The sequence below is a fragment of the Lonchura striata genome, chromosome 16 (assembly GCF_046129695.1).
Source record: "Lonchura striata isolate bLonStr1 chromosome 16, bLonStr1.mat, whole genome shotgun sequence".
Taxonomy (NCBI): Eukaryota; Metazoa; Chordata; class Aves; order Passeriformes; family Estrildidae; genus Lonchura; species Lonchura striata.
In genome coordinates, this window is record NC_134618.1 from 4,704,191 (window position 1) to 4,725,416 (window position 21,226).

The 21,226-nt window shown below is 44.8% G+C and overlaps 1 protein-coding gene across 1 annotated transcript; it reads right to left on the reverse strand.

Moving 5' to 3' along the window:
* LOC144247169 (interleukin-20 receptor subunit beta-like) lies at positions 1 to 15,512 on the reverse strand. Its single transcript, XM_077786944.1, has 8 exons — positions 15,359 to 15,512; positions 14,416 to 14,583; positions 9,487 to 9,625; positions 7,657 to 7,847; positions 4,807 to 4,931; positions 1,262 to 1,412; positions 640 to 785; positions 1 to 126 (listed from the first exon to the last, which is right to left on the reverse strand). The coding sequence occupies exons 1-8, from the start codon at positions 15,510 to 15,512 to the stop codon at positions 1 to 3; spliced, it is 1,200 nt and encodes a 399-aa protein (XP_077643070.1).
* Between the last annotated feature and the right edge of the window lie 5,714 nt (positions 15,513 to 21,226).

Sequence of the window (21,226 nt, forward strand, 5' to 3'; positions counted from 1 at the left end):
CTAAAGTGCTTTTTGAATCCACAGCTGGAGAACTTCTTCTGAGGGCATCACAACTACCATCAGGTCACATTGCTCAGCTTCTTCACTGCCCTGCAGGATCAGCTGGGTGGGGGGCTCTGATTCTTTCTGGAAAACAAACATACTCCCTCAAACACCCTCAAGCTGCTCAGGCTGCTTGTCCTTTTCCCCACAAAGTTTTCCTCTCTCCTTTCTGCCACAGCTTCCAGAGCCTCCACAGCCACAGAAGCTGCTAAACTGCATTCTTGCTTGAACTGGACATTTGAACATATTTCTGAGGAGCTTTTGATTGATTTTTCCTGAGCAAGCTGCTGGGAAGCTCTGAGGGGCAGCAGGGGATGTGGAGCAGTGCTGACAGTGGCACAGCTGTTTGGTTCAGGGAGCAGCTGCTCAGGCAGGGTCAGTCCCTGCCTCCCCAGCCGCTTCCCCAAAAGCACCAGGAGCATCTTCCCTGCCCAGGGCTCGGGCCCAAAGGCAGTTCAGGGCTGCTGGATCCCTGCAGCTCAGCTCCTCACACTGCAATGGGCAAGGCTTCCTGCCAATCTGCCTTTTCTGCCTGCCCCATGCTCCTGTGAATACCCAGCATGCTAAAAACCAATAAAGCACAGTAAAAAAAGTTACCAGTGTGTCTGGCAGGACAGCAGCGGGGCAGCAGCAATACTGGAAGATTTTACTTATTTTCCAGGTAAGAAAAGGCAGGGTCAAAGCTGCCACAGCAAAGCCAGCAGAGGAGATGAGGGCAGTAACCAGCCACACGGATGTGTCACCTGGAAATGACAGAAGAAGAAAAACTTCTCAGAGACACTGCAGGGAGCAGGCACTCACTGCAGCCAGCCTGAGCCCTGCGTGGCAGCTCTGCCACCCACCCTGGGATCATCCCTCCCCAGCAAACTCCAGTGCCGGGGTGGGGGGCTGCACTCCTGACCCCTCCTGTTTTACCTCTCCCAAGGAACAAACAGAGCCCATTCGCAAACAAGGCAGGAGGTTTGGGGTGGAAACAAAAAGAAGAGCATTTCTTGGATTAAAGTTTTTTTGACTTAGTGACGGGGTAACTGAGAGATGCTTCAAAAACTTTTATTCTATTTTTAATTTTATGTGAAGGGTGAGACAATTCAAATTCAAGCTATTGCCATCAGAAGCCAACTATTTCAGAAGCTAACTTTCAAAATTCTCTCCAAATTAATTTCCCACAAGCTTTGGGCACGGGCACAGCAGGGGGGCAGGAGGGAGGGCTGGCTCTTACCCTGTGCCCTCACACACTGTGTGGGGCTGAAGCTGCTGCTCCTGTTGATGGCCTGGACGTGTGTCTGAGCCTTCACACAGTACTCAGCTCCTGCCTCCATGGTGTCCAGGTGAACCACGGAGCTCACCTCCTTCACCACCTTCTGCTGCACCTGCCACAGGCAGAAAGCATCAGGGCACAGGGCAAGGATCAAACATCAGAGAGCAGCCCTGCTGCTGGGGCCTTAAGGAACCTGGGCATGAAACAGCACACTCTGCTGAGGTAATATCAGTACAGGGTAATGAAAAGGTTGATCTCTATTGGAGACCCCCAGGGGCAGGTATGGAAAGTGCCCACAAAAGCCCACCCCCCACAGGCTGACACAGATCTATAAGTTTAGTAAATTAGCATCATTGAAAGAAGCACCAATTAAGAGCACAAGTGCTGATTCAACTCCTGCCCCCTTCCTCCCCAAAGTTCACGCCCCCTCTAAATCCCCCCTCTCAGATGGAACTGAAGTTTGTTGGTGAAAATGTGTCTCCAGGAGCTGGTTTTTGCCATTGGTTCCCAGGGAGAACCAAGGTAGGATGGAGGCTTTGGAATACGTTTTGTCTTTCTGTGTATCAGGGCAGGGAAAAGCACTGGGAAAACCAGCTAGAAATGCAATAATAGGCTACAGAGCTCCAAAAATATGTGTAAAGGATACAGAGATATAGAAAAGGGAAAAAGCAAAAATGATCTGGCATCACCATGATGATTTTCCAGCGAGGAAAGGAGGGAGCAGCAGGGGATGTCTGAGGCCTGTGTGAGCAGGACAAAAGCAGGATGAAAGCAGCCAACATAAAGCACAGTGGAGAGCAGAATGAGCCCACCCACCTCGGGAAGGGCAGGAGGGATGGCAGGAAGGAGCTGTAAGCCAGAGTCATCATGATGATGCTGGGCCACAACCCTAGACCAGAGCCTGGTACCTGTGGGAATCCAGAGCTTCCCTCTGGCTGCCCTGCAGGGTCTGGGACCCTGGCAGGGGTCAGGAACCCCCCTGTACAGAGCCCCCAGAAACACTGGCTGTGATCTCTGTCCATGGAAAAGAGTTTTCAATCTTACAAAATAAACTACAAACTCTAAGTATTTGATATAAGTAATAATTAAGTGTAAGACGAATACAAAAATAAAAATTTTAGATTCTAGATTAGGGGTCCAAAAGAAACAAAATAGAAAAAATTAAGTACGTTTTGTCCTTTTTCTCCTTCATGCCCTTCATGTTTCACTGTAATATTAGCATTTTTCTATTAGTTTAAGTTAAAAACACACTATTCAATGTAAATAATAAATATTAACACATTATTATAAATATAACATACATAATTTCTAATATATAATATTTATAACATCCCACTGAGGGAGAGCGTCCCACACGCTGCCCTGCAAAACAAACCTACAGCAGGGCAGCAGAACATATTATAAATAAACAAAAATAAACAACCTTGAAAACCAGCACAGACGAATTATGGCTTCTTCTTTGGCAATGGGGCAGAAAGACAGAGACTTTCTACAACCTCGGGATCATCAATAGCACAGATTCTGACAGGTCACCCTGCTAGGAGGGGATGTCCAAGGTCTCAAATGTTCTCAGCTTTTTCTGGGTGTGATGGATACCAAAAATCTCAGCTTTTTCTGGGTGTGATGGATGCCAAAACCATCACCATGCGTGACAGGGGGGTGAGAGCTGTGCCAGAGAGCTCAGGAGGGATGGGCTGGGCTAGTGAGGGCTCAGTGAGTTCGGGGTGTGCAAGTGTAGCACGCTCCAGCAGAGCTGAAACGGCGTGTGACCAGCAGTGCATTACTGCCATAAATAGGTCTGCATTCATTGCTAGCAAAATGAATGTGCTGTTTCCAGTGTCCCCAGCCATGAGAGGATGGCTAACAGCTCCCCAACTGCTCCTCTGCTGTGCTGCAGATGCAAACCTGTTCTCACAGAAGGCCTGATCAGCCTCCAGCTCCACACATATGGAAGACTCCAACAAGCCAGGAGGGCTCTCCTGGCGGGGCAAGTCCTTCCCACCATCAAAAGAGCATTTTCCACAGAAAGATGATATGGAGGGCCATTAGTTTGAAAAGATTTCAAGGATAAAATCAGGTCTATGACTACCTGGGGTGATCTCTTGCAAAAACATCAAATGAGACATGTCAAATGTAAAAATAATTAAAAAAAATAATAAGAGTCCCAGGGCTTGTATTGACCAGCAAAACTAATGTTTGCAGCAGTTAGTTGGTAGAAAGTATTCTGAAATTTGGAATTCATGTTGAGGTAATTGACATCACATGCTGAAGAAGATTTAGTATTTTATTCATAAAACACAGCCAGATAGAAACCTATTGATTGTTTTAAGGTGTCAGAAAGCCCATGGACAAGGTTGATCTCATTTAGCTGGATCTCACAGTGGGCAGTCCTGCTCCTGATGCCTCTTTACAGGCTAAAGACTTTTGTAGGAGTAAATTGCCAATTGAGAGTGGCAGGAAGTCGTGGGGGGGACTCACGTGTTAGCAGAGGTGATCAGGAAGAAAAAAGAAAACTGGTATCTGCTGGTGGTACTAAAAACCCACTTCACAATAGCAAAGATGACAGACAACTGTGAAGATCAGCAAGGGGGATCTGGTAATAAAGCAATAAATGCAATTCAACCCCGATAAACGTGGAATTATGCTCATGAGGATTTTTCTCCTACATTTTCACAGCATCCTCCATCAGGAACAGGACCCTAGGGCTCAGGTTCCATGGGACTGGCAGCTCTGTGGTAGTCACATTAACCACAGAGTTAAAGGGACTGGGAAGACTTGCTTTGTTTCATGGTGCTATCACAGAGTGTTCCTGCACCTTGGGCTCTGCAGGTTTCTCCCTGCCCACCGTGGTAAAGACAAAGATAGCTGTGAGGGCTTCCACAGGGAACAGCTGAGGAGCCTGGGAGTCCTTGGCCTGGAAAAAGATAAGAATATGAAACTGATAGAGTGGTAGGGAAAGTGAATGGGGAATAATTGTTCTCTTTCTCATCCCCAAATCAAGGTTGAGACTGCACAAGAGTTCATCTGCAGAATTGCTCATGGCAGGAAGATGTACAAGCTAGAAGCCAGAGACAGATTGAAAGCCAGAACAGATAAATTAATGGAAGAAAAATCCATTAAGGACTACTAATGCTGCAATTTCTGGCTCAGAAAACAGAAAAGTTTGCCAGCACCTCAGTATGACACCTTAATCCCATTTTGAGTAAACCAGATGAAGTTCAGAGGGAGAATTCAGCACAAACACCTTTGCTTCCTGACTTCTGGTTTCTAGCTGTAGCTGAGGTGTGAGGGGATCCTTTTTCCCAGAGAAGGAAATGTGGAAAGTGGAAGGAAATGTGGAGACAAGCTTCTCCATGAGGAACCCCCTGGTGTGTGCAGGGTGAGGGGGCACACACCCACTCCAGGCAGGTCCTTCAGCCCCACAGCAGGAGCTGGGACTGGCAAAGTCTGTGGGCATCTCTCAGGGCACTCACAGACCTTGGCCACAACCTGAGGGTAAAACTCACCCTGCTCTCCTGGCCCTTCCTCCAGTAGAGCACCCGGAATTGGAGGGAGGGTCCCATGTCTGCCAGCTCCACCAGCAAATGGTGCCCATCTGCCATGGCCCTCAGCAGGGGAGGGGTCAGGGAAGCTGCCAACACAGAGACCACCATCAGCACCCAGAGACACCCTGAAACCCCCCTGAAATCTGCCCAGGCAGGAGGGCAAGGGAGGCTGCCACCACCAGAGGAATAACATCAGCCTGCAGGAACAGCTCCAGCGGGGAGAAACCTCTCTGCTCTTCCTCTCTGTGTGTCCAAACACAGGAGGAGACTTTCAGCTGGAGAAGGACCATGGCTGGTATTGCAAATGGGAATTTGGCAACAGCTGAGCTGCACAGAACTTGAAAGGCCTTGAGTTTTCTCCTCCAGCAGTGGAGGAGCTGCCTGGCCTGAGGGTCCCATGAGAACAACTGCAGCAGAACCAGCTGAGCCACAGAGGCTGGGACACCAGCTCAGGTCAGCTCTGGTGCTCCTGGGCACGAGGTCAGCCCTGCCACACAGAGCAGCAGCTGAAAAAACACTGCTTTTCGTGGGGAATTTGGCAGTTATTCAAAGGTGAAGGAAAAAAACCATTATGAGCCTCGGGATAATTCACATGAATCCTGATTTTCTTTTAGTATATGCATGGTTTTAGGCAGACTTGGGCTGATGATCAGCTGTGACTGCAGGTTTTGCAAATGTATGCAAGTAAATCCTTAGGCGGCTTGCTTCCTGCTTACTTTGATATTCAAAGCTTGGTTTTGTCTGGGATTGTGCTGGAGGAATATGAGTAAAATAATGAGAATCAATCGAGCATAGATGAAACTGCACTGTACATTTATGAACTGGGAAGTTCAAGGCAGGAGAGAGATCATGTTTACACTATTTATCTGTGTCATTATTCACACTTATCTATGCCATTTTTTACCACTCTGCTGTAGCTGAAACACATTTCAACTTCTTTGCTTTCAAGAAAGGAAGGAGAGTGATGCATAGTGCCATATAGAAGAGATGTTCTTAATAGAATTTGCTCTTACATCCAGTGAATTGCCACTAATACTGAAAGCAATATGAAAACATAAAATCCAAGCATGTACATGATGAGTGTGCCACAAATGGGAGGCCTGGGAATCTACTTTGTACTTTTAAATGAAAAGCTGGAAAAAAAAAAAAGTGAAAATCTCCTTAGCACCACATCTCAAAATTAAAAAAAAAACCAAAAAACTGTTATCACTTGGTGGTTAAAAGCGAATATTGTGCTAATGTATTAACAAAGGGACATTGCAAGATTCAGCTGCCAAATGAACAGGAGCATTTCTATCTAGCTCTGTGCTGGCACACTGGATGCCAACTAACTCTTTGAATGTTGAGAAATGAAGAAGGAAGACTAAGTTGTTTGCTTTAGGAAGATCCTTTCCAAGAGTTTTGCATGTGTCATCCTGCTGGATGTGCTGCTCCCCTGCGGCTTTGGTCCTGGGGCTGTGCAGTCTGGAGGAGCCTGGGCTGTGCTGCTGCCCTGGTCTGGCTTTAAATCCCTTAGCTCCCCTCAGACTCAGGGCCAGGCTTCCTGAGAGGTGTGACAGCAGAGCAGGAAAAATGCATAAGGACAAGAACTTGCAGTGACTTTTCTCTTTTAAACATCTGCCACATTCACACTGAATCCCAATGCAAGCTGTAGCCTCTGAAGTGGCACAGCTCAGTCAGAAGGCTGCTTTGGGGTCCCTAAGACACAGGACCAAGCTGCCAAATACTTCACTGAACCATGAGAAGCTGCTGCTTTTGTTTCTGTCAGTCTCAGGGATGTCCTTCCCCTGTCTCTGCCTGACAGTGTGGTCTGTGCCTCTGTCTGTGCCTCCACAGCTGCTGGAAGAGGGAAGGATTTTTTATCTAAAGCGTTCACTAGAATGTGCTCCCACACAAAGAGACACAGTCACCAGCTTAGGTGGCACTTCTCATGGTGCTGCTTTGACCAAGACCTCTTTGTGAGTGAAGATTGCTCCCTCATGAAGTAGTGAATAACTTCCAAAGATGGATGAATTCTTAATATTGGGTCAGTTGTAGTTTAGACGATTTCTTGCCTGGCTGAAGCTGAGGAATGCTGCCCATCCCAGGCTGAGAGCTGCAGTCTAACAGTGACCTCAGCAGAGCTTTCCCACCCCAGTTTTTGTTGACTGCATGGCTGAGAACAAAGGAAATTATTCCAGAGAAATCCTGGAAACAGGATGCTCATTTTAATCCTTGGATTGTGCTGGGCCTCATGCTTTTCAGGACCTGGAAGGATGTGGAGAAAACATTCTGCATTGCTAGGATGAAATTAATGCAGTTTTCTCTCCTCTTCTGAGGTTACCTCACAGATCTGACACCATGGGAAGAGGGAACCATGGAGTGGGATTTTCAGGACAAGTACAATCACATGAAGCAGGACATGGCTGTTTTCCAGAGTAAAATCTCCCTTAGGATCAGGTTCTGGACCTCTTAGAGGTGACTACATGGCTTGGATTAAATGACAGCAAGCCTAGTTGATCAGAAACCTTTAAATTTAAGGGTAAGAATTACCAGCCTGCAAAAGGAAATTCCTGTGCTCATCTTGCTTATCTTTAAAACCCTTGAAATTCAAGCCCAGATGAATTTGGCTCTGCCTCAGGATGAACTTCTGCCCAAGAACTTTGTCTGAGATGGGAAACCCCCCAACCCAGGATGAGAGCAGCTGAGAAGCAGGGTGTGCTCTGTGCCAATCTGGGCTCTGCATGCTGTGCACAAACAGGCACTGAGCACACCCCAACACCCAGCCCTGAGAATTCAGCCCAGGAGATGCAATTTAAGAGCAGGACGCACTCATGGCACGGTTGAAGAAGCCTTTGGTGGTGCCCCACCGTGACCTCGTGGCACCAAGCTCTGCCCTGACCCGCAGCTTGTAGGCCACGGTGGCCGAGATGTCCTCTGTGAGGTTGCACACGGTGGCTGTGGTGAGGGAGCACTCCGAGATGGGGATCCAGCTCCCGTTGGCGTATTCCCGTTCATATTCCCTGCGGGGGAGAGGAAGCAGACAGGCAAAGTCTGACAGGAGCTCCAGCTGTGCACCTAAGGCTGCTGCTGTGACGTTTCCCCCTCTCTCATCCCCTAAATTATCAGGCTAGCCCAGAGATCAGAGGCCTTGAGAGGAGGAACATCAGGAGATGGGCAAAGATTCCAAAAGAGGCTCATACCCCGATGTGGTTTTCCAGCTCTTTATTCTGTGATGTCCAGGGGAAAGAGAGGGGCAAAGAGAGTGAACAGGAAGGGTGTGGGTCTCAGATTCAGTCAAAGAAAGAAATTGAGAATTTCTTGCCAGGCAGGTGCCTGTGAAAGAGCTGGAGAAGAATGTAAATAATTCTTTATCTTTCTTGTTATTCACGTTGTTTATAGTTAAGTTCTATCACTGTGTGTCAAGCACTCTGCACCAATGGTGTGGTTGTTTTCACTTCAGGACCAATGGAGTTGGTCCTCATGAAGCTCTGTATAAAAGCGTGGTGTATTTTGAATAAACCGGAGTTTTACCCTCACAGCCTTCTGAGTCAGAGTCTTCTCATTCCCTTCCTGCCTCGACAGTGACAGAAGGGTCAGGGGTTTATCCAGGCTTTGGACAGGGAGGGTTTCTCTGGTTCTCCACCAACCCCGTTGGGGCATGAAGGAGGAGACCAGGCTTATCGGATCAGAGTCACAGGGGTCCCAGGGAATGGGGGGAAAACATGGCCTGAGTGCACTGTAACACTGCTGGGTTCTTTCCAGGTAAAGCCTGGACTGGGATGTGCTGGGGTGGGAACACCACAGGTATTTGGAAGCAGTGTAGGTGTGGTTTAGATCTTATCTGGAGAAAATCCCCCTGTGAGCCAAGTGCAGCACGATGTTGTGGGAGGTGGGGACAGCGCAGCATTGATGCATCAAACCCTGCCCACTCATTTGACTTGATCATCCCCAACCCCAAAGCCACACTGTAATAAAAGTCAGAGCTCAAGATGTATCAGGAACCTCCTGTGGTGTGTGTCAGATTGTCACTGTAGGACACTGAAAGCACGACGTGAGCCGCTGCTATTGCAAAGGTGAAAAAGAGAGAGTTTATTTTCTGACTCTAGTATTTATACTTTTTCAAAGGTGACAGTGGATTGGTGGGTGAAGGTACCACCTCTCCAATGACACTGGACAAACTACTAGTATATCAAGTTTCTCTACTTCTCTGAAAGAATGCAAAATAATAGGTTGTTTACAGAAAGTTGTGTGAGAAATTTCTCTAATAGAATGTAAACTCAGAAGGCTTTAGAAAATCTTAAGAATCAGGGTGACATCAGATGTTGAAAATGTTTACAAGAAATAAAGCTCAGTGTTTTCTCCTTCCTCTTCTAAATAAAATGTTGCAAATCTTCTTAATTTTTGAATTCTTGGATAGAGGCAGATTTCTTATATGGAATTGATGCACATCTTGGATTACTCTGGTATCTATTAACCTGCAAACTGTCCCAGAATTGGAACAAAAGGAACTTTCCCCCTTTTTCTCATTAACACTGCTAAAGCATCAAAATTATCTTAGACTTGTGAACTGAATATGATCAAGACACCCAGAAATTTAGAACCTAAAGTTGAGATAAATAGTGTTCAAAAAGCAAAAAGAATAAAAAAAAGAGTAGTTACCCTTGAAACTCAACTGAGTATCTCACAGTTGCTCCCTGGACGATCACAGGACTCCAAGTTAAGAAGTGTTTCATGTTGGTTGAAAGAATGGAGATACTCTGAGGTGCTGGCAACAAAGCATCTCCTCCTAAAATTCCCAGCAAAAGAAAGGGGGAAAAAAAAGAATTTACTGGGGGGAAAAAAAAGCTTAGAAGCAAAACAGTGTTTTGCATCAAAGATGCACATGCTATATTTCACTACAGTCACTTCAGTGTTTGAAGTATTTGACAGAGAAGAAGAAAGGATGGAGCAACTTAGCTAAAAGTGCTCCTTTGCCTTATTTCAGTTTTTCATTGTATCACTAAAACAGTTTGACCAAGACCTCTTTGTGAGTGAAAATTGCTCCCTCATGAAGTACTGAATAACTTCCAAAGATGGATGAATTCTTAATATTGGGTCAATTGTGGTTTAGGACAGACAATTTCTTGCCTGGCTGAAGCTGAGGAATGCTGCCCATCCCAGGCTGAGAGCTGCAGTCTAACAGTGACCTCAGCAGAGCTTTCCCACCCCAGTTTTCATGGTGGGAGGAAAAGGCCAAGCCCTCCAGTTGGGTTTAATGGAGCCAAGTAACAGACTTGGCTGTTGCACTCCATAAACTGTTCCAAGGGGGCCGTGGTTCCAAATGTGCTGCTCCTTTCCAGGCTGGATCTGCTGCTGTGGGAGATGCCACTTCTGGGACAGCTCCTTCAACATTACAGGATTCTGACAGTGGAGGGGCCTGTCTGCTGTGATCAAAGTTTATTCATAGAAGAAGCTTATTCCATGCTCTGTAACTGGAATTATTACTTTCCTCTGAGGTTTCCACAGCGTGACTATGGGATGGGGTTGATTTTACCCTGGGATATTTTGATGTAATATCCTTGGCAATGTTTGGAGCACAGGAGGCAGGATTCCCCATGGACACCTCCTGCACTTCACTGTGGGAACTCATCAGACTTGTCTTCTGCTTCTTTCCAGTCCCAGGAAAATCCTCTCTGCTCAGCAGGGAATGGTTCCCAAAGAACCACTGGGAAGGAGGAATGGATGGACTGGTTTCTATCAACCCACTGGTGAACAGTCTCCCTAGGTGACTGTGCTATCACAATGTGTTACTTAGAGATTATTTTTTGATTAAATTTATTTCACTTAACCAGGTTTGTCATCCAATAGTCTTTAACTGCCACTAAAAAAGTGGTTTTTTTCTGAGCCATGTTTATAAAGTTAACCAGTAAATTGCCAGTTGTTCTACCCAGGATCAAAACCAGGCTGACAAGTCCATGAGCAACGTTTTTAAAGCATTGGAACAAGAGCTGTCTAATTTCCTGTATCATATATTTATATAATCAGTAATGATGTGGGGAACCATTATGCCAACTCTCTTGTGATTCTTTGGCACAAGTCATACAGGGCTGTTGACACAATGCTCAGCTGCTCTTTGAAATAAAATTCTCTGGGATGAGAAATTTTCTTGTCCTTTAGCCAACAGAAGGGTCACTCAGCCACATAGCAGTTCTGCTAGGCTGAGGCTCCACACACTCAGAGCTCTGTAGTCAAGGCACTTTCAGTCTTTAAAAAATTAAGAAAGCAAAGCTTTTAGTGACCTTCACACTGCAACACTGCAGCAGAATCACAGAATGAACTAGGTTGGAAAAGCATGACCACACATTTGGTCTCTTGTACTCTCCATGCTTCTCAACATTCAGATTTCTTGCTACTTTTCCTTGAACTTGGTTCCCATGTTAATTTTGGGATTTGGCATACTTGAGGGTGTGAATTCCATACCAGGTTTCATTTCCATGACAAACTTTGGTTCTCCCCAGGACTCACAGACACAATGGAGCAGGGGTGAAATGCACTTGAAGGTTTTCCTATTTTTCCATGTCTTGATTTTAGGACATTTTTGGTATAAATTTTTTGGCATTCAATAATACTAAACCCTATATTATTAAACTGTCTAAAAACCTATTTTAAAAGCAGAAAGTTCTGAATTGGACTATCAGTCTTGTAATGGCCCAAGGGTTATCTCCTGCCTGGTGAGGCCAATCTTCATTTCCTGGCTATGCTTGGCTTTGTGCACTTTTTTCTTGTCAAAACCAGTGAGTCTTCTACTGGCACAGTGACTGCCACCTCACTTCAGCTGAACCACAAAAATTCATACAGAAATTAGGATTCTTTCCTGCTTTCACTAAGAAAAATTCTGTACCTAATGGCAATGTATGTGCCTCTATAACAGCAGTTCACTGGTTTAAGTTTCTGTTTGGCATTATATGCTGAAAGTTGCAGTTTGGAAGAGAGTTCATGCTTTTCCAGAGTACGTTTGATCTAGACATAATCCTGTGTCATAGCCAAGCAAATTATATTCATGGCTTCTCCCGCCCATCTGTTGCAACAGCCCACAAAGCAATTGTAACAAATACAAATTTAACTGTGGGAGGAAACACAATTCTATGTTATATAAACAGCACTGAGTGCAAACAGTGAAGTGTTTGGTTTGAATGCTGAAATAATCCATCAGCTCTGGTTTGTTCATTTTGAAGGAAAAGGAAACAATAGCCATATAAAGTACAGGAGACAACTGGACAGAGAGCACAGGTCCCAGAGGGCTGAGAGCCCAGGGCTGCCACATTTCTATCTGGTTTTGGATCCACCAGCAGCCTCACAGGAAAAGCCAAACTACACTTGTTCAAGCCAGGGTATTGACTCTCACCCTAACGTCTCCAGTCATGCCAAAGAAAGGATATTCTCTCTGTAAATAGCATTTTTGTCTCCTACCCTATCCGCAGTATATTCTATTTAATTTGTTACACAAAGAGTACATTTCCATTTAGAATGCTGATGGCCCTTTTAATTTAGTATTTTTATTCTCTTTGCGTTAGAGAATTACAATTAAATAAAACAAACCATGGTTGAGGCTAGTACATGTGTCTGTCTTACTTTTCAGTTTAAACTACCTTAAATAAACCTTAATAAAGTTCCATTCCTCTGGGATATACTTTAATGTCCTTGTTGCTCTGTGAATATAGAATATAATACTTCCTCATTACTTGCTGTTACTTCATCATTACTATCACCACTACTTAATGCTAAGTGTATGTGAGCAGTATAAAAATATTAATACAATTACCTCATTATTTGCAATATGATCTCCTTTCAGGGGTCCAACAAACACAAGAAGAAACAGCAATCTCAGACTTGATGCTGCACAATGCTCAGGAGTGCTTTACCTGGCATATCCCTTAAAATTTTATATATAGGGCTGAGAAATCCTTCCTGTTGTGGTACTAAGCATTAGCTTTTTAGCTTCCAGTTATTGTATTGTTTAACCTTCTTTTGCTAGTCTGGAGGACAACGATGCCACCAGCTTTTTGTGTCTTGGAGCATGGTCTGAGTCTCCATTTGAGGAAATTTCAGTCAAGGGGAATCTGACAAGGGAATTCCGAATTCTCAACACTGCTAACATTAAAATAATATATATAACATCCTGAGAAGAGAAAGGCATTTCTTTGTTAGCTAAGTGTTGAAAATGAAAGGCATACATCTCTAAGTCCTAGAAACAGCAATTTACACAAGGATAATAAATTCTGCTAAAATCTCTTTGGCTAGAATTCCAACCTGCAGGCTCTGGGGCCATCCCTCCCTCATCTGCTGATTGACCAAACTCACAGGAGAAAGCAAGACCCTGGTACATCCCCCTTGGCTTTTTGTGTCCCCAGCACCCAGAATCAAAGCCCAGACTCGTGGGCTAGACAGGGACACGCTGGCTCCTGACCTGGTGTCTGCTCTGCACAGCCACAGGGGCAGCTTAGGGCATCAACATTCCACCAAATAAATGTTCTCTGCTCAGAAAGGAGACTGGGACACGAGTTTTTGTATTTCAGGTCTAGACCAAGAGAATGGCAGACAGAGTGGAAGTTATCCCACCTTCCCCTCCCACTCTGTCACAGCGTGAGGCTGGCAGTCAGCACCCACACAGGCAGCAGTGCTCCTGCCTGGAAACAGCACTCAGGTAGCCAAGCCTTAAGCAAAAATACAGTAAAAACAACCCCACATTTCTTTAAAGAACCATTGCCTAGCTCTGTCAGCTTTTAAAACACAGTTTTCACAATCTTCCCTACTGCACAGAATAAACTTTCCCAGCAGAAACCACTTGATGCTGTTGTCACTGGATTCTGTCTGAGCTTCTAAGAACTATAAATAGTGAGGCAGCTGTAAAATGATTTTTTCTGAGGCAGAGGAAAAAAAAAATGGAGCACAAGACAATTAGAATATTGTTGACATAACCTAAAATGGCACATTTAGGAAACCTGGACCAGGGAAAAGCCAAGCACACTGGCAAGCCATGTTTGCTTTGTAGAGGACTGAGACTGCAAACATTGGAATGCAGTCAGGAGAATTGAGACCAGGCTCCTCTGAGATGGGTCTGGTGTGTAGCATTTACTTGGAGAAGCAGATTGCCAGTTGCACAGCCTCCTTCCAGGGTAAAGGAGACCCTCAGAGAAGTGATTTGAGCTATTAATTAGCACTTTATATTCTTCCTCTGACCCTGCATCCACTCCACAGGCAGAGCATCCCTGTGCCCAGAGTGATCAGCATTGAAAGACATGGGAGCTCAGCTTCTCATAGAACAGCAAGAGCAGAGACAAGCAAAGCATTACTTAAATTCCTTCAAACAGAAATTTCCCTTTAGAGCTCAGAAATGTCCTGCAGAACAGAATTTACAGACTGCCTTTTCCACTTGCTTATTCTGATATTTATTTTAGAAAAATAATTAAAATTCAAAGTCACCTGACCTCGTACTCATTTGACTTTAGTGCTGCTAAGGCATCTTGAAGGAAAGGACAAAAGACTTTGTTACTCACAGCCTCTCTGCCTCCTGACCGGGCCAGTGAAGATCTTTCAGACATTTACCTGCGAGATTCGGAGCGCTCAGAGCGCAGAGGAAGAAGCAGAGGAGCTCTGGTGGCATTGTGCTCAGGTTTTGCCCAGGTTCACACCCTGTTCCACACCTGAGGAGTTTCCCCTGGCAGCTGGGAAGGCTTTTCTGAGCCAGCCATGGTGGGCAGCGTGGAGCTGCTCTGCCTGCAGAGTGCCCAAAGAGACCCAGGGATGGATTGCTCGGGAGGCTGCAGCTGCAGGGAGTGCCCAGGTAATGCTGCCAGCAGCTCTGTGCAGGTCTGTGCAGCTCCCTGCTGGATGGGGCAACTCTGCCTCACTCCCTGAGAGATTTCCTGCCTTCAGCAAGGGCTGGGAGGGAGGAAAGAGGATGTGCTGGGTTTTTCCATGCAGCTGTACGTGCTCACTCGCTCAGCTGTTGGATTAAGCTTTTTTCTGACCCAGAGATGGGGCACCTGAGAGGTGTTTTAAAAACTTTTATTCCGTTTTCAGTCTCGTGAGAAGGCTGAGACAATGCAAGTGTTATAACTCATGCCATCACCATCAGAAGCCAGCCATTTTCTAATTACAATACATTGTGTTTGTTGGCCTATCAGCTTTTGCCACACCATGCTGTAAATGCCTTAAAGGCAATTATCTGAAATTACCCCTCGTGGGTCCCACTACAATGCATCTTTCATAGATCTATTTCTCTAAATTATCCAGTTTTTTTGCAAGGCCATCCTTTGAAACTTGTTTCTGGCTCCATTTCTCTCTAAACAGTATCTGTCCTATTCCATGGCATTTTTAAGTCAGCAATTCTTATCTCAAGGTTTGCATACAGATGCACACTGTGTGGGCCTTCTGTCAGGCTTGGAGATTTCTCTACAAATCCATTTCCCACATTCAGCCCCAAACGAGATAAATCCTAATACTTCCAAGCACCAGGAAGGTTTCCTCCTATTCCTATGGCATGTCTTACATCCTTGCACAAAGGACTGGCGCCTCTGGCTGATGGAAGAGACCCGTGTCCTCCACTTGATCTCCAATAGCACTCTCCTGGTGGCTCTGTTGGCTGAGTGCTGAGCAGGAAATTGTATTTCCAGGTCTGATTTGGTGCAGGCACAGCTATCCATCTTCCAGAGTCTGCTGCTTTCCACCTCACTTGGAGTGAAAGTGGGATTTTCATCTGGATGCAGCTCTGAGACCTGAGAACCCAAACCAGCCCAGGCTGCAGCAGCAGCTGCTCCCCTTGTGCTCCAGGCTGGGTCCTTCACAGGGAAAAGCAAAATTTAGGGGGAAGCTCTTCCTGTTCTGCAAAAGGTCATTTAAATGAAACGAAAGTCTGACTGTACAGATAATGTAAGCAAAGGCCAATCCCACCAAATCCCACCAAATGCTTGTAGCTCTGATGAGAGCAAATATTAGAAACCTCCCTTCTAAACTTCCTCCTCCTCACCACTTGCCACCTTAGAAGGGGCTTTTAATTCTTAAAGAGTTTGTCTCCCTTCTAAGATCTTTTAACAGTAAATACATTATTTCTGTTTTAAGTGGTGAGCAAAAGAGATCTCTGTCAAGGCTTGCTTAGTACATATTTTCCAAGGAAAGAAAGTGTATTTTTTGAGGATTTATGAAAGAATAGAAAATAATATTCGTTTAAGCAAAGGTCTCCAGATTCTCAGACATGCAGGAGCAGCACAATCAAATATTCCCACATTTTCTCCTTTCCATCATCTCCCCTCTTCCTTTCTTTTCTTCCTTCCTTTGCATTCTACCCCCTCTCTTCCCTTTCCCCCTTTCTATCCTTCCTCTCAATTCCCTTCTCCCTCCATCCTCACCTCTGTTCCTTCCTGCATCACTTCCAACCTCCCTTTTCTTTCTCCTCTCCTTCTCTGGGACAGACTGAGAGGCCCTGAACACTTCCCAAACCTGGGAATGTTTTCCTTCCATGGTAGAAGGATGTTCCCTGAAACACCTTTCAAGTCACCTTTTATCTTCCTGCTCATTATCCCAACCTCCTGTTACTTTTACCCAAAATCTGTACAGATAACCCAAAGGTGGCTGTTGTGGTGAGTGACTTTGTTATTGTTGGGAAAATAATGAGGTCCAAGAAGAAAACATGGATGTGTTTAACAGTATTAGCCATAGGGCAATGTGCTTTTTGCTGGAAGCAAAAGAAAGATTTGCAGAAGAAAGGCAAAATTTACTTTTCAGTGGGAAAAAAACACCAGTTTGTTCTCTTGTTGTACCAAGAAATTATAAATAAGGCAGCTCTGAAGTTTGAACTATTGCTCTGTTCGAGTTGTGTGGCATATCATCTTCTTCACTAGGTTGTTCTTGGGGTGCCATAAACATGTGGAGGAATTTTGATTAAATATTCAGACATAAGCTGAGATGAATCTCAAAGCCTGTGTGATGTTTCAGAATTGTGCCTCACACCATTCACTTTATTACTCAAACAGATGCACAAAGAGAGTTTTCACACAGTTTGCATGAAATGTACTGGGATCAAGTCCACAGCTGGAAGTTTTGCTTTCCAAAGATTTCTCCCTGTCTGTGAGCAAGTGAGACCTTTCATTTTCAAGGCTGGGGAAGATGAATGCAGGCCATTTCCTAATTAATCAATGATTAGCAATGAGAGGGAGAGTGGCTCTGACTTAACAATGAGGAATGCAGCTGGGTTATCAGCAAGGCTCCAAAATGAAGACTGTGATAATACTGTATTATATTTCCTTCCTTAATTACAGCCAGCAAATGTGGTGTGTGTACAGAAAACTCAAGGTGGAAGCTGAAGGCAGTGCACATACAGGGCTGAGGGGTGCAAAACAGCTGGCTTGGAATAGAGGTGATTATTTAGATTACAGCAGCAATAAAAGTGGCAAAACACCTTCTGACATGTCTCCCTGAAGTGCTGTATGAAGAGACATGGTTTTATAGAGATAAAATTAATTCTTTCAGCTGCACTGTTTTACTTTCAGAACTGTACCAATATTATAGGTCCTTTTGAAATTGCTGAAACAAACATTTTTGTAACTTTTTCTTATGAATTATAGTTCCAGTTATGTCTCTGTAAAATATTTTAATATTATTCAGCATGGGCTTTTAAAGATAAAAGATAGTAAACATGTATTTCTAAAGATAAACATCTGTCTGATTAACTTTGTTTTGCAATTCTTGCCTTGCATTTCAAGTTATTCAGGCCAGTAGTTGCAGCAGTAAACCAGGATGCTGTGGAATTGCTGTGGAATCCACACCTAATTCAGTGTGGGTTGATCACGTGAGGTTATTTCCAAGGAAAGTGGATTGAAGGAACAGAAAAGAGAAGACACAGGTGACAAAAAGGAAAGATTTCAGTTATTTGAGTAGCTCTGGGCAGGGTTTTATGTAACTCCCTTGTTATACATAGACATCCTGGTGGATGTTTAAACATTTTAATAACTGATTTATTTATATGTGTATTGTGATATGCTTAAGATTCCAATCTGTGGAAGAACCTAAATAAAGGTGAAAAATATTTTATCAGGACAAAGTCACTGAGGATATATCCCCTCTGGTTAGCAGAAGACCTGAAGCCTTGCAAACCTGAGCAGTGTGTGCAGAAGTTCTGTCTGCTGGAGGCTTCCCTAGGACCTTGCTGTTAGAGCAGAACCCTTGCTTAAGGATTTATCTCCATTGCAAAACCATTGTGTGGGAGTGGAGGGAAGGGAAAAGCACATTTTGGGAGGCAGCATTTTGCTGCCATTCCCAGGACTGGAAACAGGTCTGGGAACTGCTCTCATTTCCCAACAATAACAAAGTCACTTACCACAACAGCCACCTTTGGGTTACCTGTACAGATTTTGGGTAAAAGTAACAGGAGGTTGGGATAATGAAGAGCAGGAAGATAAAAGGTGGCTTGAAAGGTGTTTCAGGGAACATCCTTCTACCATGGAAGGAAAACATTCCCAGGTTTGGGAAGTGTTCAGGGCCTCTCAGTCTGTCCCAGAGAAGGAGAGGAGAAAGAAAAGGGAGGTTGGAAGTGATGCAGGAAGGAACAGAGGTGAGGATGGAGGGAGAAGGGAATTGAGAGGAAGGATAGAAAGAGGGAAAGGGAAGAGAGGGGGTAGAATGCAAAGGAAGGAAGAAAAGAAAGGAAGAGGGGAAACGATGGAAAGGGGAGAATGTGGGGATATTTGATTGTGCTGCTCCTGCATGTCTGAGAATCTGGAGACCTTTTCTTAATCGAATATTATTTTCTATTCTTTCATCAATCCAAAAAACCACACCCTTTCTTTCCTTGGAAAATATGTACTCACAGCTCCAGACCAGTCCCTTTTTGGAGACATTGCAGTGCTGCTGGGGAGCAGCTGAAGGGTTAATTTGGCCGAGCTGCTTGGGAGTGGAGTGATTCAGATCTGCACCTGGGTTTTTGGGCAATGCAAAGTTCAGGGGATTGATGGCTCAGCATAAATGAGCTGTGAGGTTCCTGCTGCTGGGAGATGGCCTGGCCACCCCAGGTTCCTGACCTGGCCTTCAGCAGCACCACGAGCTGGGGACAAGCTGGCACAAGAAAATAAATTACCAGAGGGAGAGGTACTATAATAAACCACAGTGCTGGGCTCTTCCAAGAGAAATTATACTGCTACCTGGAAGTAACTCGTTGCTGTATATCTAGAAAGCATTTTTAAAAGTCTTTAATGGAAAAGTTTGGTCAGAACCCTAAACCAGTTCTTTAAACTCAGGAGTTTTGAATGTTAGATTAAGTGAATGGCTTGAAAAGCTGCAGTGCTGTGTTTTCACAATTTATAGGTTTGGGCAGAAAGGTATCCTGGATCTTTCTCCAAACTGAGACACTAACTGCAAGTATTTGCTTTTTGGGTACCAAGGAATTACATGCTCAGTTAAATAAGCGGACTCAGGAAGAGGCAGTCATGTCCCTTTTCCCATGGTTAGACAAATAGCAAAATGATCTGTTTTACCCATCCAACTCTCCCTCAAGTCTCTAATCTCCACTCCTTCAATGCTCCCAACCCTGCAGATATTAATTTGCTGCTTCCACTGAATGGCAGCCTGCAATATGGACAGGATGAGTGCAAGGGCTGCTGCTGCTGGGCTGGAAATGGCATTACCTGAGTGCTTGATTTTCTCCTTTGCCCTTCCAACAAGCATTTTCTCTATGAGAATTAGAGATCCAGCACAGGACACTGGGTGGACTCTGGAGTTTACACATCAGCAGACCTTGTCAATGAGCTAAGCTAAATAATTCTGTTTGAAAACAGTGTCAAAAGACCTTTTATGTTCGTCTGATCATTGCCAAATCTGATCTCCTTTCTTATTATAGATGGAACCACTGAAATCAGAGTGGAAAAAAACAGAAAAATCACTCATTTATCTCATTCTTAAAATCCCAAAGGAGCCCAAATGTCACTGTAGTGTTCAATAAAGAAGGATGCAGGATACACTTTACGGTGTAAAAAGAAAAGGATCGATCCTGGTTTATTTTGTGCGTCTCTTTTTATAGGGCTTTTAAAGAACATCCCCTGTCTATCCTCAATTGGTTATTAACAAGTTGTTACCCTGTATTGATTGGTCACTCAAACCTCTGGTGTGTATGTGCAGGAAAAGTTGTTTGTGAGAGATAGTTTTCATTTTTCTATCTAACAGTGTGAAAACTGTTTATCCAGGTGGCTCATATTTATCACAGCCCTAGAGTTCTTTTTTGGGGAAAGCAGGTTGTTTTCCTCAGTTCTGGAGTTCTTTTTTGGGGAAAGCAGGTTCTTTTTCACAGTCCTAGAGTTGTTTCTTGGGGAAAGCAGCTTGTTTTCCACAGCCCTAGTTATTTTTTGGGGAAAGCAGGTTGTTTTCCACAGTGCTAGAGCTCTTTTTCAGGGAAAGCAGATTGCTTTCCACAGCCCTAGAGTTCTTTCTCAGGGAAAGCAGGTTTTTTTCCACAGTCCTAGAGCACTTTTTTGGGGAAAGCAGGTTGTTCTGCAGTCCTGGAGTTCTTTCTCAGGAAAAGCAGGTTGTTTTCTACAGTCCTGGAGTTTTTTCTCAGGGAAAAGAGGTTGTTTTCCAAAGTCCTAGAGCTCTTTTTTTGGGAAAGCAGGTTGTTTTCCACAGTGCTAGAGTTCTTTTTCAATGAAACCAAGTTGTTTTTCACTGCTGCAGAGCTCTGTTCTCACGAAGAGCTCTCAGCTTTCTCATGGCTTCTGTCGGCTCGAGGCAGGATTCAGTTTGTAGGCCTTTGTCCTGCTGGTTCACCACCATGCTCAAAGGCCTAATTCCACATGCAAGGTTCAATAAACCTTCACAGCAACTGCTTCTGTATGAGCAGTGAGGGGTCCTGACACCTCACAACACATGGGAATGCACCCACGAGTATTTCTGGGTGAGGGCAAAGCTGGGGAGGCTGGGTGTGTAATGGGAGGCTGGGTGTGTATGTCCCAAAATGTCCTTGTGGCATTGAAACCTTTGGCTGCACACACTCAGTGTCAACCATTTCTACTCTTGGCACTCTGCTGAAGCTTTTCTAAACCCTGCATTAGAAGGAAACTGTTTTAAACCAGAATAAATCAACTTGCACTCTTGTAGGGGTTGTTAGGGCTGGATGCTCACTCTGCTGAGGTGCTGACCATAGCTTTGGATCTTGCTGCAGAAAAAAATGATGTTTGTGTTGCTGAGGTCAGGAGGGGACCTGCCTGTGGTGCCAGAGCAGGGCAGCCAGCAGAGCTCCAGCCCTGCAGAGCTCCATCCCTGCTCATCCTCCATCCCTGCTCATCCTCCATCCCTGCTCATCCTCCATCCCTGCTCATCCTCCAGCCTTGCAGAGCTCCATCCCTGCTCATCCTCCATCCCTGCTCATCCTCCATCC

Excerpts from the sequence above, each read along its gene's own strand:
- LOC144247169 (XM_077786944.1), bottom strand. The coding sequence starts at position 15,512 with ATGGATAGCTGTGCCTGCACCAAATCAGACCTGGAAATACAATTTCCT. Across the intron at positions 14,584-15,358 it reads CCAGTCCTTTGTGCAAGGAT|GCAGAGCAGCTCCACGCTGC; the intron begins GTAAGACATGCC and ends GGCACTCTGCAG. Across the intron at positions 4,932-7,656 it reads CTTCTTCAACCGTGCCATGA|CTTCCCTGACCCCTCCCCTG; the intron begins GTGCGTCCTGCT and ends CTGTGTTGGCAG.